Consider the following 13,641-nt stretch of genomic DNA (forward strand, 5'->3'; position numbering starts at 1 on the left):
ATATTTTTTACGCTACCAATTAAATCATCTTTATCTTTTAATAAGAGTAAGAAGTACTTCCTCCATTTTATTATACTCCCTTCGTTTTTTTTATCTTCCACATAACTATAACGGGTAATTTCAAAAGTTCTTCCATTTTAAAATACTTTTTATTTTTAGAAAGATTTTATTCCACTTTTACCCCTTAAAACCTCATTTTCTTTTATTTATAATTATTTTCTCTCTCATACTTTCAATAGAATCATTACTTCACACTACTATTTAATTAAAATAATATCCACTATAACCTCATACTTTCAATTCAATCATTACTTCACACTACTATTTAATTAAAATAATACCCACTACAATCTAAAAATTCTATCTTTCTTAATATGTGTGAAAAACTCAAAGTAGAATATCCAAAAAAAACGAAAAGAGTATTTGTTATTAATAAAGATATTTTTTCACATAATACATTACAATTCAATACAAGTATTTCGGATAAAAGAAGTACCCCTATAAATAAATTGGAATCTTATCCCTAGAGAAAAGTAGTGTGCCTGCCCCAGAAAGATCCAAAATAGGCACAAATGTGAGTCACTATTGTCGAGTAGTAGTAAATGCTCTCTGTCCTGTTGCGATAAAAGAAAGAGAAAATTGATAATTTTTTAAGAAGAAAAGATAAATAACGGTAATAAATAGAGAAAAAATAAATTATATAAATGAAATTAAAAGAAAGTGATGAGTTATTGTTAAAAAATAAAATTTATGTAAATTAAATAAAATGAATTAAAATAACAAATAATACAAAATTAAGAGACATAATGAGTACTTTGAATAGAAGTAATTGATATTGGCATCTGTTGTGAGTGAGCATCAGATACTCACAATCACACTTGTGGTTGTGAACACACCATTTCAGTATCTGACCCTACCAATTCCCACATCACTCTACTAAATCAGATTCATCACATGCTAACCCTTCTCCCTTCGATTCTAATTCAATTCTTTAGGACTTACAAGTCGCAAGTGTATAATGTAATCTAAATGTAAGAATTGATCACCTCACCATGAGACAGCCTATATAATTAACTTAGATCTATAATTAATCACTTTAAATTTGTAAGTGGTCACTTTAATATAAATTTATAAAAAGGCTAAAATTAAAGAAGTGATCACTTTAATACAGATTTATAAAAAGGCTAAAATTAAGGAAAATAGGGAATATTTATTTTTAGATGCAATATTTTCTTGGAGAACATACTAGTACACCTTAGAGCAATTATTGAGTGCGAACTTCGAGAAACGTGGAAAATGAGTAATCTAGGATATAGCTATCATGGTTCTCTGCTTTTCTTCGAGGAAGGGTAAATAATCCCAATCCTTAAACTTCCCCGTAAATATAAAAATGGGTCGGATTCACATGAGTCAGTTTTAACTTATGTCAACCAACACAACTAAAGTAATTTTAAGCGGATAAATATGAAGGACTTAATTTTTTATTTATTGATAAATAAATAAAATGAGTTGTTTTTAGAATTATTAATTCTTATTCATTAGATCTTAATTATTATGTATTTATTAAATTGCTTAAATTATTAATTATAAAGTCATTTAAAATATAATTAAATAACTTATACATTCATTACAAAAGTTAAAATATCTTAATCAATTAATGAAATAAGTAAAGTATCTAAATCATTACAACACTTATGTATACCAAAATTAGAAACTTGTGCATTTGATTGTTTTATAAAACTTATTTAATTAATAAACAAGATTTTCAATTTGGGTAAAGATCTAGATTACAATCATCACAGATTTTTTAATCATTTTAAAATAATAGTTATCAAGATATTATTAGTTCTACGAACAAACTAGTAGAATTAATTTTCTGAATAACAAAGTATTTGCACAAAAATTGTTTGATTGTAAATTAGAAGAATTTGGTAAAATTGAATAAAAACTCATTTACAAACGAAAAAAAAATTAATTTAATTTGGATCAAAATAGCCTTAATTAATATTCTCGTTCTATCAAAAGAGTTTACAAAACTGTCAAGAAAACTAACTTTTCAAATGTTTTTTAATTTATATAACATTATTTCTTTAAAATTATTTTTTTACAGACCTTGATTAATTCAATAATGATAATATATAATTGCATCACTTTATAATTAAATTTAAATATATTTTTCTACATTTTATACACTCCTACATTGTATGATAAGGGTGTTCATTAGCGGGTATCGAGCATTTTGAGTACCCGAAAAGTTGGGTATTCGAATAGTCGGGTAATAGTTACCTATTTTAACAATCCGTGTCCCTACATAATTTATTCGGGTACTCAGATAAATCGGATCAAGATACCGGATATCCAATTTTAAGGACTATTCATAACATTGTCCTAAGAAGACTCTTTTTCACCTTTACCTCCACCATCACTCTCTTTTCCAATCCCATCTTGGGATTCTTTTATCATTTTCAGTTTAAATTACTCCTTTATCCCTTTTAATTTACATATGCTTTTGTATTTTTATGGGACACAATTAATTAAGAACTAAATTAAGATTAGTCCTGGAATTATCCTTAAGCAAATTTTAAGCTGGGTTAGAGATTTGTTCTTGCTATCAAGTCAAATCTTGTAGTAAGACAATTGTTTAAAATGTGGTGCTAACCTACACAAATAACAACGGTTAGAAGGCCCGAAATGGTTTTTCGGGAATCTTCTCCAACATCCAAGTCAGTGATATAAATTGCCTAATAAGTCCTTTCAAGTGCACAGTGGCAACAAGGTGGACTATTATTTAGAGCTTTTTTTACCGCAAGACTTTTGTATGAATTTAATGAACAACACTCTTTCTTATTTGATAAATGTTCTTATGTTCTTCCAAATTGTCATTTGAAAATCAATGGAATTAGTTCTCGATCAATGCCCATGTAATAAATCATAAAGTTGTATCTTATGTAGAAAATTAGTTAGCTTATTTATGGTTTGTATTGAAGTATTTATAATCCATCATTAGCTGTAAGTTAATGTCCCAAAAATATCTCAGTAAATATCTTCAGCAATCCCAAAAATACAACCTTGTTTGGATTACAACTACTGATGTGGCGAATGTTCATTGGTCTCCCAGTAGTGCATTTAATGCCTTAATTAAAGTCACCCTCTTTAGCATTTGACACATGTCCCACTACTAAAACAGTAGCCTCTTGACATTACCACTTGAGTGACTTATATACTATAGATGTACTTATGAGATAACTTTTAATAAATGCACTGTCCTTCTATCTCCCTTGAATTACCTTTCCTGTTAAGTTAATGTTTTCCCCCTGAATTAGGCACCTATTCCTTGACCTTAATTTTATCAACTAACCATTGTTCTATGATTCCTTAACAAGTATTTTAACCTTGAATTAGAGTTTCTGATCCTGACGCATATAACATTTATTTTAAATTAAAGGAAATTGTAAAAAATAAATTAACCGTTGCTCGATCCACTGAAAATAAACTCAACTATCGTTTGTTTTTAAATAAACCCTTTTATTCGGTATAATTGGTGAAAATAAACTCAAAAATTGTTTATTCCTAATTCTTGACTTATAAAAAAGTATTGAGGATTGTTTTAAACAATATGTCAGTTTACTTTTACCAAACATACCTAATAAATGAGTGTATTGGAAAAAAAAATAATAAGTGATTTTATTTTCAATGGGTTAATTTATTATTAACAATTTACCTGTTAAATTATTATACTTATTTTGTATCATTTTGTAGTTTCAAAAATAAAAAAAAAACTCATTATTTTTTTAATTATTCAAAAATTGTACATAAATTCTTGCATGAGACAGTTTTACAGTTGGATATGCCTCATACTTAAGTTAAATAGCCTAATAATAAAAATTTTTAGCTTACAAATTTCTTATTTTGAGATGGTATCATAGGATAGGAAGGTGTAAATTTGAAGTTGCATAAGGGTTGGATAAAACAAGTTACCAGGCGCGCATCTTTCAAATTGGGTATGTGTATCGATGCGGCTAACGAGAGCCACGAACCTTCAAGGTGGAGAAATTTAAGGGGGGGACCGAAACGTGTCTGGCCACCAACATTAATTGACTCATAACTCTATCCCTAATTCCAATTTCTATTTCATCTTCAACCAAACGGAGTAGCCTCCACGGAATACAAGGCTAATTTCGTCTTTTCATCTTCCTCTTTCCTCCAGCTGTACAATAGTGTCGACACTCAAAAAACCCCTATATAAAGGGGCCAAATCCCTATCTTTCAATTTCATTATTAGCCTGCGATTGCAAATATTATTTCAGCCTCCGCCTCCTTCAAAAGTCTTTTTAATCATCCTCTCATCATACCCTAATCTTCTCAATCCTTCTCTCTCCTAGGGTTTGTATTTCTTGATTTCGCCTTTTCTTTTTTGGATTATTTCTTCTGAAGATTCTGGTTGCTGATTGGATTTCTCCTTTTTGGTTGTTGACTTTACCCCCATTGATTTGTGAGTTTCTCTATCCTCCTTGTTCGTTTTGAATATTGATTTGATTTGTTTTTCTGATGTTTGTTTTTGTTTAGCATATCGTTTATTATATTTTGAATGTTGTATTAATCGTTTGCTTTTGTTTCTGCGTTTTGTTGATTCGTGGATCTTGTTGAAATATTTTTACGGTTTATTATTCTGTAGATGCAATCTAGTTTTATTCGTTTATTTCTAGATCTATTCATGTTTTTCACGTTGTGGATCGTTTTTTTTTCTTATATTTAAATCAAATAATCGTGATTTTTTTTAAACGATTTAATCTTGATTTGATTTGTTTGTTTGTTTTTATTACTGACATTAAAGTGTTCACATGTTTGATAAGGTCTTGACTCCGAATTTTATTTCTGCGTGTTAGTCGACCCGTCCTTTTGTGCAGTATTTATTAAATGAACACGCTTTCGATATTTAATTATAACATTGGAATTGAAAGTTTTCTCAATCTATCTTTCCTGAAGATGTAAATTTTTTGTCTATGATTTGTGTTTTATTATGCGGAAATGTGTGCGATTAACTTTCCTTGAAACGCATTAATTAATCAAGCGTTAGATGTTTGATTATCCATTGAATTTCACTTTGAGGAACAATTTGCTATTTAATCTTTGCCACAAAAATTCAGGTTTCGTTATTTTAATTTTCCGAAATTATAATATTAAGGTTTGAAGGTGTAAGTTTTTTTGAAAAATAAAATTCATAATTTGATTTGTCTTAATAAGGAATGAAAATTGTTTTGCCGAAGAAGATTGAGTACAATTGATTTTTTTTTCAAGAAGATTCCGAATTTTATAATGTACGCTTTGCCTTAGATTTTTTTTATGATTGATTTTTTCTTTCGAAGAAGATTCCGAGTTTTATAGCCATAATACCTTAGGTAGCCTGTGGGAAGGGGATCTTACCTTGGAATATGATACCAATATTCTCACCTTTAACATAGGTTTTATTCGTGTATGTTTTTCTATTTCTGTGATTGGAATGGTTGTTTAGGTTATTTGTTATGATTGCTAACATAAGCTTGTTTTGGCTTCCCAGAGTGAATGATCTAATGGAGTCTAAAGGTGGTAAAAAGAAGTCTAGTAGTAGTAGTAAATCCTTATTCTACGCCGTCCCACTCGACTACAGCATTGAAGACGTTCGACCAAAGGGAGGAGTTAAGAAGTTCAGATCCGCTGCTTACTCTAACGTAAGTTTTACTTCTGATGGTTTTATCATTTTGTAATAGAATATACTTTTTGATGTCATTTTTTGCGGTTTACTGATGATTTCTTTCTGTTTTTTCTGCAGTGCGTTCGCAAACCATCCTGATATCCCCCGTAGTGCTTGCTCGACCACTTTAGGTGGCTTCTCTTAGTTTAATTGCATTAGAAATTACAGCTTTTTATTTTAACTTCCTTTCTTCTTCTGCTTCCCTCTTTCCTGTGCTCCTTTGCCTCTTTGCGACTGCAACTGATTCTTACAAGCAATTTTGCCATGACGGTTCCCATGGCTGTAGACGACAACAGCAACAACATGAACGTTTCTGCTATTGGTTTTGAAGGGTTTGAAAAGAGGCTAGAAATTTCGTTCTTTGAGCCTGGAATCTTTGTCGATCCTGAAGGGACAGGCCTTCGTGCTTTGTCTAAATCCGAGTTGGATGAGATCCTTGGCCCAGCTGAGTGCACCATTGTTGACTCTCTTGCGAATGAAAATGTGGACTCTTACGTTTTGTCCGAGTCTAGCCTCTTTGTCTACTCATACAAGATCATCATTAAAACTTGTGGGACTACTAAATTGCTCCGTGCAATCCCACCTATTCTGAAGTTGGCTGCAATCCTATCTCTTGACGTTAAATCTGTCCGGTATACCCGTGGGAGTTTCATTTTCCCTGGTGCTCAGTCTTACCCTCACAGAAGCTTCTCCGAAGAAGTTGCTGTTCTCGACGGTTATTTTGGGAAACTTGCTGGCGGCAGCAAGGCCTTTGTGATGGGAAATCCTGCGAAGCCCCAAAAATGGCATGTCTACTCTGCATCTGCCGAAACAACCAGTTCTAATGACGATCCAATCTATACTCTTGAAATGTGCATGACTGGACTTAACAAGGAGAAGGCTTCAGTCTTCTTTAAATCTCAATCAGCCTCTGCTGCTGTGATGACAGAAAGTTCTGGAATTCGAAAAATCCTTCCAGACTCAGACATTTGTGATTTTGATTTTGAACCCTGTGGGTATTCCATGAATGCTATTGAAGGACCTGCTATCTCTACCATCCACATAACCCCTGAAGATGGTTTCAGCTACGCGAGCTTTGAAGCCGTTGGTTATGACCTAAAGACAATTGATCTAAACCAGCTGGTAGAAAGGGTCCTTTCTTGCTTTGAGCCGAGTGAGTTTAGCATTGCGATTCATGCTGAGATTGCAGCCAATGATATGGTCGGCAACTGTTATGTTAACGCCAATGGTTACAGTCGCGAAGAGGGGGGTATTGAAGAGCTTGGAGTTGGTAGTTCAGTCTTCTATCAGAAGTACAACAAGACTACCACCATATTTGCATTCCCCAAAAAAGCTCTGAAATGCCCCTGGAAAGAGGAGAACGAAGAAGAAAAAGATTATTAGTATTTGAATTATCCTATTTTTCGTATTTTCATTTGAATAAGAGTCCGGCAGGTCTCCAACCGTTGATGACAGTTTGTTTATGTTTTTCTTTTCGTTTTTAAGATGAGTCCAATATCGGAATATTATTGTCCTTAGTATGTCTTTGATTTCAATGAGTCCTATTCTTATGTAATCTCTATCGTTTATATTGAAGCTGTATTTTCTAACTATTTCTTTGTTGGACCATGAATGCAACATGATGCGGCTACTTTTATAGTCACATACAACCCGTGAGCGTAAACTGAACATGATTCAGAAATGATGGATGATAATTATGTTGTTTTCTTTTCAACCTCTTTTATATACATAGTACTATAATAATAAAGGAACATCTTTATTTTGTTGGGTCTCTTTCAGTGAATTGTCCATTGTCCACTTGATTGTTTAATGTCACAATTTATTGCTTGATAGATAAGAGTTTCATTAGTAAAAGATTTATTCAGTCAAATTAGGTTAGCTGAATAAGGAAATATAAAACTGCATTATTGGAGAATATTATGGGCATATGCCTTAACATGCATTCTACCAATAACGATTAACCATGACAACATCCAAGCCCAAAATTTTGGTATTGTCTAGTGCGTTCTATTCACATTTTCCATAAAGAAATAAAGGATGTTAGACCGTTTTATAACGAGACGATTTCAAATTAAGAAGCTTATATTCTTATTTTCTATTTAATTTTGTATTAATTGAGTTATTTATCCTATATATTTAATGAGTTACTATAAAAGACTATCTCTCATAACAATTTGTGTAATGGAAATTAAAAAATATTGAATTTTTGAAATTGTGGATATATTATTTTATTACATAAAAAAGTTAATGAAAAAAAGTGAAAGATAATTTTAAGTATTGAAAAGTGTATAAAATTGATGAAAAAAATTATTTGGATTACAATTTTTTTAAAAAAATTTAAACCAAGTTGGTTGGAAACATAAATGACCACAAGAAATACAAAATTATTAAAGTGAAATTAATAGAAAATTAAGTTGGGATCGTAAGCATTAATAAAATATTGAAATTAGGATGAACATGTCATTTATATCCAAAATTTATGATATAAAAAAAAAGAATTTTTACGAGAATATTAAATAAAACAACCTTAAATGAAATCTAAAAACATCAAATAGGAACGAAAAGAATAGTATTCTAATCTCTAAATTAGTTGGTGGATTTGACTCAAGCTTCTGTTTTTTCTTCTTAAAAAAAAAAGTTTGATAATCATAAGCCTTCACCTCAATAACCTCAAATATAACTTAACTTCTTGATTTTGAACTTTTTGAAAATGACACGTGAGTTTACATGTATCACTCTCTCTGACTCTTTAAGACCCCTTGAGATTGTTATTGATAGTAACATTACTATAAAAAAAATATCACTATTAGTACCAATTTCAAAGGGACATAAAAGTATTTCATTTTCCACTTGAATTTATATTATATGGTTATTTTAACAAAATTCTCATAAAAAGAATTAGTGTTATGTTTTATAGTTTATGATCATATTATTATTTTGATTTTAGGTAAAATATCAAATAACCAACAATTATTCTTTGGTGGACGGATTTAATATGAGCTTAAATATCGAATATCAAATTATAGAAAAAACTAAAATCATGGGTCATAATCGATGGAGGAAATATATCCATTTACTTATTATCTGATAAATTTGGCATGAAACTCTTGATAATCATCTTGATATTCAACTCTAGAGACTATGATAAAACGACATACATTACTATGATCAAAACATTTAAGTTTCCTTGGTATAAATTCTAATTTACAACTCAATAACACATTGAATGGACAAATTGGAAAACCTTTTTGTGCAAGTTGTAGCTTTTTTACGTTGTGTTGATCTCATATTATACTTGGAATCGTTTTCCAAAAGAGAGTTGCCGACATTTATTTCTTTTGATGTACATGGTTAAATCCATTGCACCACTTCATCATCAAACCAAATTTCTAGAGAAATTGGAGAATCATATCTCTTTACTTTGTTTAGAAAGACCAAATCTTATTGGTTAACTTGGCACTCAATCAAGAAAATTAATTAAAGAACAATAGAAATTGACGGATTATAATTGATGTTTGATGACATACTTTTTTTAGATCTCAGTAAAATAGCTTATATAATGAAAATATATACTAAATGAGCTATTTAACCTATGTATAAAGCGTGAAAGCGCAAGCCTCAAAGAGGTTTAACAAAGAAAAACAAATGAAAATTATAATGCAAAATGAACACAAGTGTTTATGAGTTATCTTGAATATCTCCCCCTCAAATATAGTTTATTATAATGAATTCAACAATTACAAGTATAATAAACCTCCCTTATCTTGAGAACAATCTCTCAAGATCACAAATACTAATGCAAAGTAAGAACACTCTCAAGTTTCTAACAATTCAATAGCCCTCTCAACAAAATGTGTGTTTGTGGTGGGTTACTATGAGTGATGAATCCTATTTATAGCCAAGATATTCATCACTCTTAGTATTCTCTCATAAATCACCATAAACTCACATGTAACAACCTAATTAACTATGACAATAAACATTACAATAAACAATAGAGTAATGCACGAAATAATTGCATAGTCACTTCACATTCTGACCAAAACAGAATCCAAAGTAGTCTGCTGAACTTCCGCTCGACCCGAGCCACTACCTCGCTCGGTCGAGCGAGCTTCCAGAGAAGCTACTGACTTATTCTGCACATATTGCTCGACATGTTGCTCGACCGAGCCACTCCCGCTCGACCGGTCGAGCCACTCTTTGCTCGACCGAGCGGTTGGTCGAGCCACACACAGTCTGCCTCTCTTCTTGTTGCTTTGATCAAACAACTCTCATCAACCGTTCCAAACCTTAAACCACCCATATTCGACACATCTTTATCAACTCTCTCTAAAGTACAAGACAAAGCATGTTCGATTATATGTTTAAAGTTAACGTCATTATTAAGATTATTGGCACTTGCTTTAACAAAGCGCGTCTTATGGTGAAACCGTCTCATAAAGGATTTGTGAAGTTTAACTATGTTTCGTGGTCTTTTTTCCTTAGCATGAAAATGACTGGGACTGGTTGAGGACGTACTGATGCAAAATCAATCTTAGAGAAAATTCAACTCACTAGTCAAAATTCAAAGACTCAAGTTCATAGTCGATATGATCCAAGTCATAAAAGTTCAAGGACTCAAAATGATGCAAATAAAAGTCGTTGGGCTCAAATTGGTCAAGACCAAAGGTCCAAAGCTAATCAATCCCAGTCCAAAGGTACTAACAAGCAGAGGTTGGCTATTTATATCCAAATGAGCACGTGAATGAAGGCGGAAGAGCTGGTTGTTTTAGTTTCCTTAAAGAAGGTTACAAAAATAAAGAGGCATTACAAAAAATGGTAGCATTTATGTTTGTGGTTATGGTTGTACAATCAATTTATTAAAACGTGTCATCTGTAGAGTTTTTAGGTCTTTTCACTAAGCTTATTTATAGAGAAGTTAGTACAACTTTATAGCAGCAAATAAGTAATAAAACTCTTGGTTTTGATTGATATATTCGACTGGTGGATGGAAACAAAAGGGTTGTCTCTTCTTTGAAAAACACACTTAATATTGCATTAAGCAGACCTTTTAAGCAATAAGTGTGCATTTTAAGTCCAGTTTTGTAGTTTTATGCGTTTCCACCTTTTGGCATGATTTTTGAGTAAAATGAAGCACCAAGAATCCAACTAATGAAGCATCAAAGATCATTAATATGCGATTTTGAGATGATAATATTTTGGGCATTTAAAGGGTTTATGCATGTGATTATAATGCATTTTAGTTTAGTTTACAAGTTGTATTAAGTATTGGTTGAACTCTTTAGGTACTTATCATAGTATGAAGAGTTTCTAGTTTGTTATTGGAATCTTTTAGTTTGCGTTATGAGTTGTAAGTTTATGATTATATAATGTTATTTTCTCATTAATAAAAATCAGAATATGACTTTAACGATCAAGCTTATGCTGACTTAGTATTAAGTTGAAGAAAAGAACCCATGACCTCTATTTTGATGACTTATAGTATTTGTGAGTATATCCAAATGTTTTAAGTAGTAATACCTAACTTAAAGGAGCGTTCCTTGAGTTAGTATTGCACCTAGTAAGTTGAGTGAGTATTTCTCTCTTACAAATCCCTAATATTCAAGTGAGTCTTCCTTGACTATCCATCCTTTTCTATTTCTTCTCTTAAGTTTTTCTCCTTCTTTTTGAACTCTTATTGAAACCAACAAGTTCCCTAAGAACCTCTTAAATTTCAAACCACATCATCAAAAAGAGGACTTAAATACAGTTTTCTTTCATACCTAAACCTTCTAATATCATATACATTCACTTTTTTTTTCTTATCTCATCCATTTAGCCCCTATTTCTATAATCTTACTCTACTTGGTTATACATCATGTACTCCAAGCAAACCCAAACCTTATGAAGACTTGAATTTTTGGAAATCAAATTTCTAACTTTCAAGCAATTATTCTTGTGAGATATCATATTGGTTAGACGCCATGAAAACAAGGAGCTCATATTCTCATAATATGAATTAATTGGACTATTTTACTTATTCGTGGGTGCATCTCACAATTCGAGACCACCTCACCCAACAATTTGTGAATTTCAAAATAGGAATAATTGAAAAGAAACTTAAACCAACAATGCATCTTGAAATACGTGGTTCTAAAACGTTTGGTCCAAAGTTTTAGGCCTTAACCTAATTGACATATGATATGACCATATATGACATTTGATACCATTAAGGTGAAAAATATTGTAAAACAAAGTTTGGTAGAAATTAGATTTTGTAATATTATTTTAATTCCAAATATATTGAGTTATAACCCCAAATATATAATGTTTATAACTACAAATATATTCTGTTATAACTCCAAATATATTATGTTATAACTCCAAATATATTATTTTAACCCCAAATCATAAAAATTAGCCATAATTATCATTCTCAATATCATTAAAAAAATCTAATGATGTTTTATTTTGCTTGAAAATAGATAAATAATGAAAAAATTTTCACTATCAAAAAAGAAAACAATTTTCTACAATTTTTCTTTTTTATAATACCAATTTTTTTTTAAAACAATTTTATTGTATGATTGCTATGTGGATGAGCAGTTTACTCACCTTGAAGAATTATAATACTCTTTCTGCAAGACTAATCCAAAATTTTACCTTTCGTAGGCTTTCTTTTCACATATTTATTCAAAACTAAGTTATGGAAATGGATGTACACCGATCGCGATGTGGCACAATATCATACCTTGGTGGACCATAACACTTTGCACCAGCACGCCACGCCCACACTGATCTTTCTTTAACACTCCACTGTCAATACATGCCCATGTTTTAGTTTCATCAATACATTCTGGTTGATGAAATTGGATGACAATAATGAGAAATTCAAGTGTACACACATACTCAAAACCTTTGTTTTATGTTCTTAAGTTTCATCAATTGATGCACCAGTAAGCAAAACTATTCTTTCTTACCTTGGTACATAAGCAAGCTTCATGAGTTCTAATGGGTGTAATGGGAGCCTGACATTTATACAGAAGGGGGCAAATGGAAAAAATGATATGAAATGTTAAAGAGAAGGTGAAGGCGTTGTTATGCAGATATTTGTACCAGAAAAAATGATAAAGCTTTACAAATGCAAGGAATGAGGAATATTTTTGTCTCTTCAGTGACATAGCCTATCAATAGACAAACAATGTGTAAAATGGTAAATTTGACTTTATTTAAAGTCAAAAATATTTAAATGCTTGAGTCGCATTAGATTGTCCCACGTTGGTCAAAGAGAAAAGGCAAGCTTCCTAGTGTCATATATATACATAGTCCCATGTAGGAACTTACATTAATAGGCTTGGCCATGGCGCAGATAAGGTCTTTAGGCTTATAGGGTTGGTTTGGGTAGAATATTGGGCCAAAGGGCCCATAGGTAAGGGTGATATAGGAAAGGATTGGGTAGAATAAGTGTAGTGGGCCAAAACGGCTTTTTTAGTTTGGGGTAACGGAGAATAGGGTAGAGGGTCAAATATGGTCCCTAGGATAGGGTATACGATATTGAAGGTGAAAGTTCATAATATGTACATTTTATATGTTTGATCTCAATAAAAATAAATCAATTATTTTTTTAGTTTTAAATTATAATTAAAATTTCAAAAATTTAAAGCTTCAAAGGGTTAATTTTTGTAGAATAAATTGTTTCTAAAAACGCTCATTTTAGCAAAGAAAAGCTTTAAAGGTTGCAGTAGAAATAGCAAATAAGGGAACACAACCCAAACTTTTTCATGAATGTTGCTCATTTAGGGGAATTAAGATTGAAACCAAGTCATTTAAGGAAATTGTAGAAGTTTGACATTTGCAGTTTTGTACTTCTGTAATGATATATAAAATTGTACAAGTTTGACACGTTTGCTAGCAATGTAGTCATTCCGCTT

At 31.3% G+C, this 13,641-nt stretch overlaps 1 protein-coding gene across 1 annotated transcript; it reads left to right on the forward strand.

The window, feature by feature from the left end:
• Positions 1-4,264: 4,264 nt before the first annotated feature.
• LOC130821053 (S-adenosylmethionine decarboxylase proenzyme) lies at positions 4,265-7,323 on the forward strand. The gene is made up of 2 exons (XM_057686655.1): positions 4,265-4,492; positions 5,558-7,323. The coding sequence occupies exon 2, from the start codon at positions 5,996-5,998 to the stop codon at positions 7,112-7,114; it is 1,119 nt and encodes a 372-aa protein (XP_057542638.1). The 5' UTR covers positions 4,265-4,492; positions 5,558-5,995; the 3' UTR covers positions 7,115-7,323.
• The last annotated feature ends 6,318 nt before the right edge of the window (positions 7,324-13,641 follow it).

The sequence above is a fragment of the Amaranthus tricolor genome, chromosome 8, assembly GCF_026212465.1.
Source record: "Amaranthus tricolor cultivar Red isolate AtriRed21 chromosome 8, ASM2621246v1, whole genome shotgun sequence".
NCBI classification, from domain to species: Eukaryota; Viridiplantae; Streptophyta; class Magnoliopsida; order Caryophyllales; family Amaranthaceae; genus Amaranthus; species Amaranthus tricolor.

Excerpts from the sequence above, each read along its gene's own strand:
- LOC130821053 (XM_057686655.1), top strand. The coding sequence starts at position 5,996 with ATGACGGTTCCCATGGCTGTAGACGACAACAGCAACAACATGAACGTT.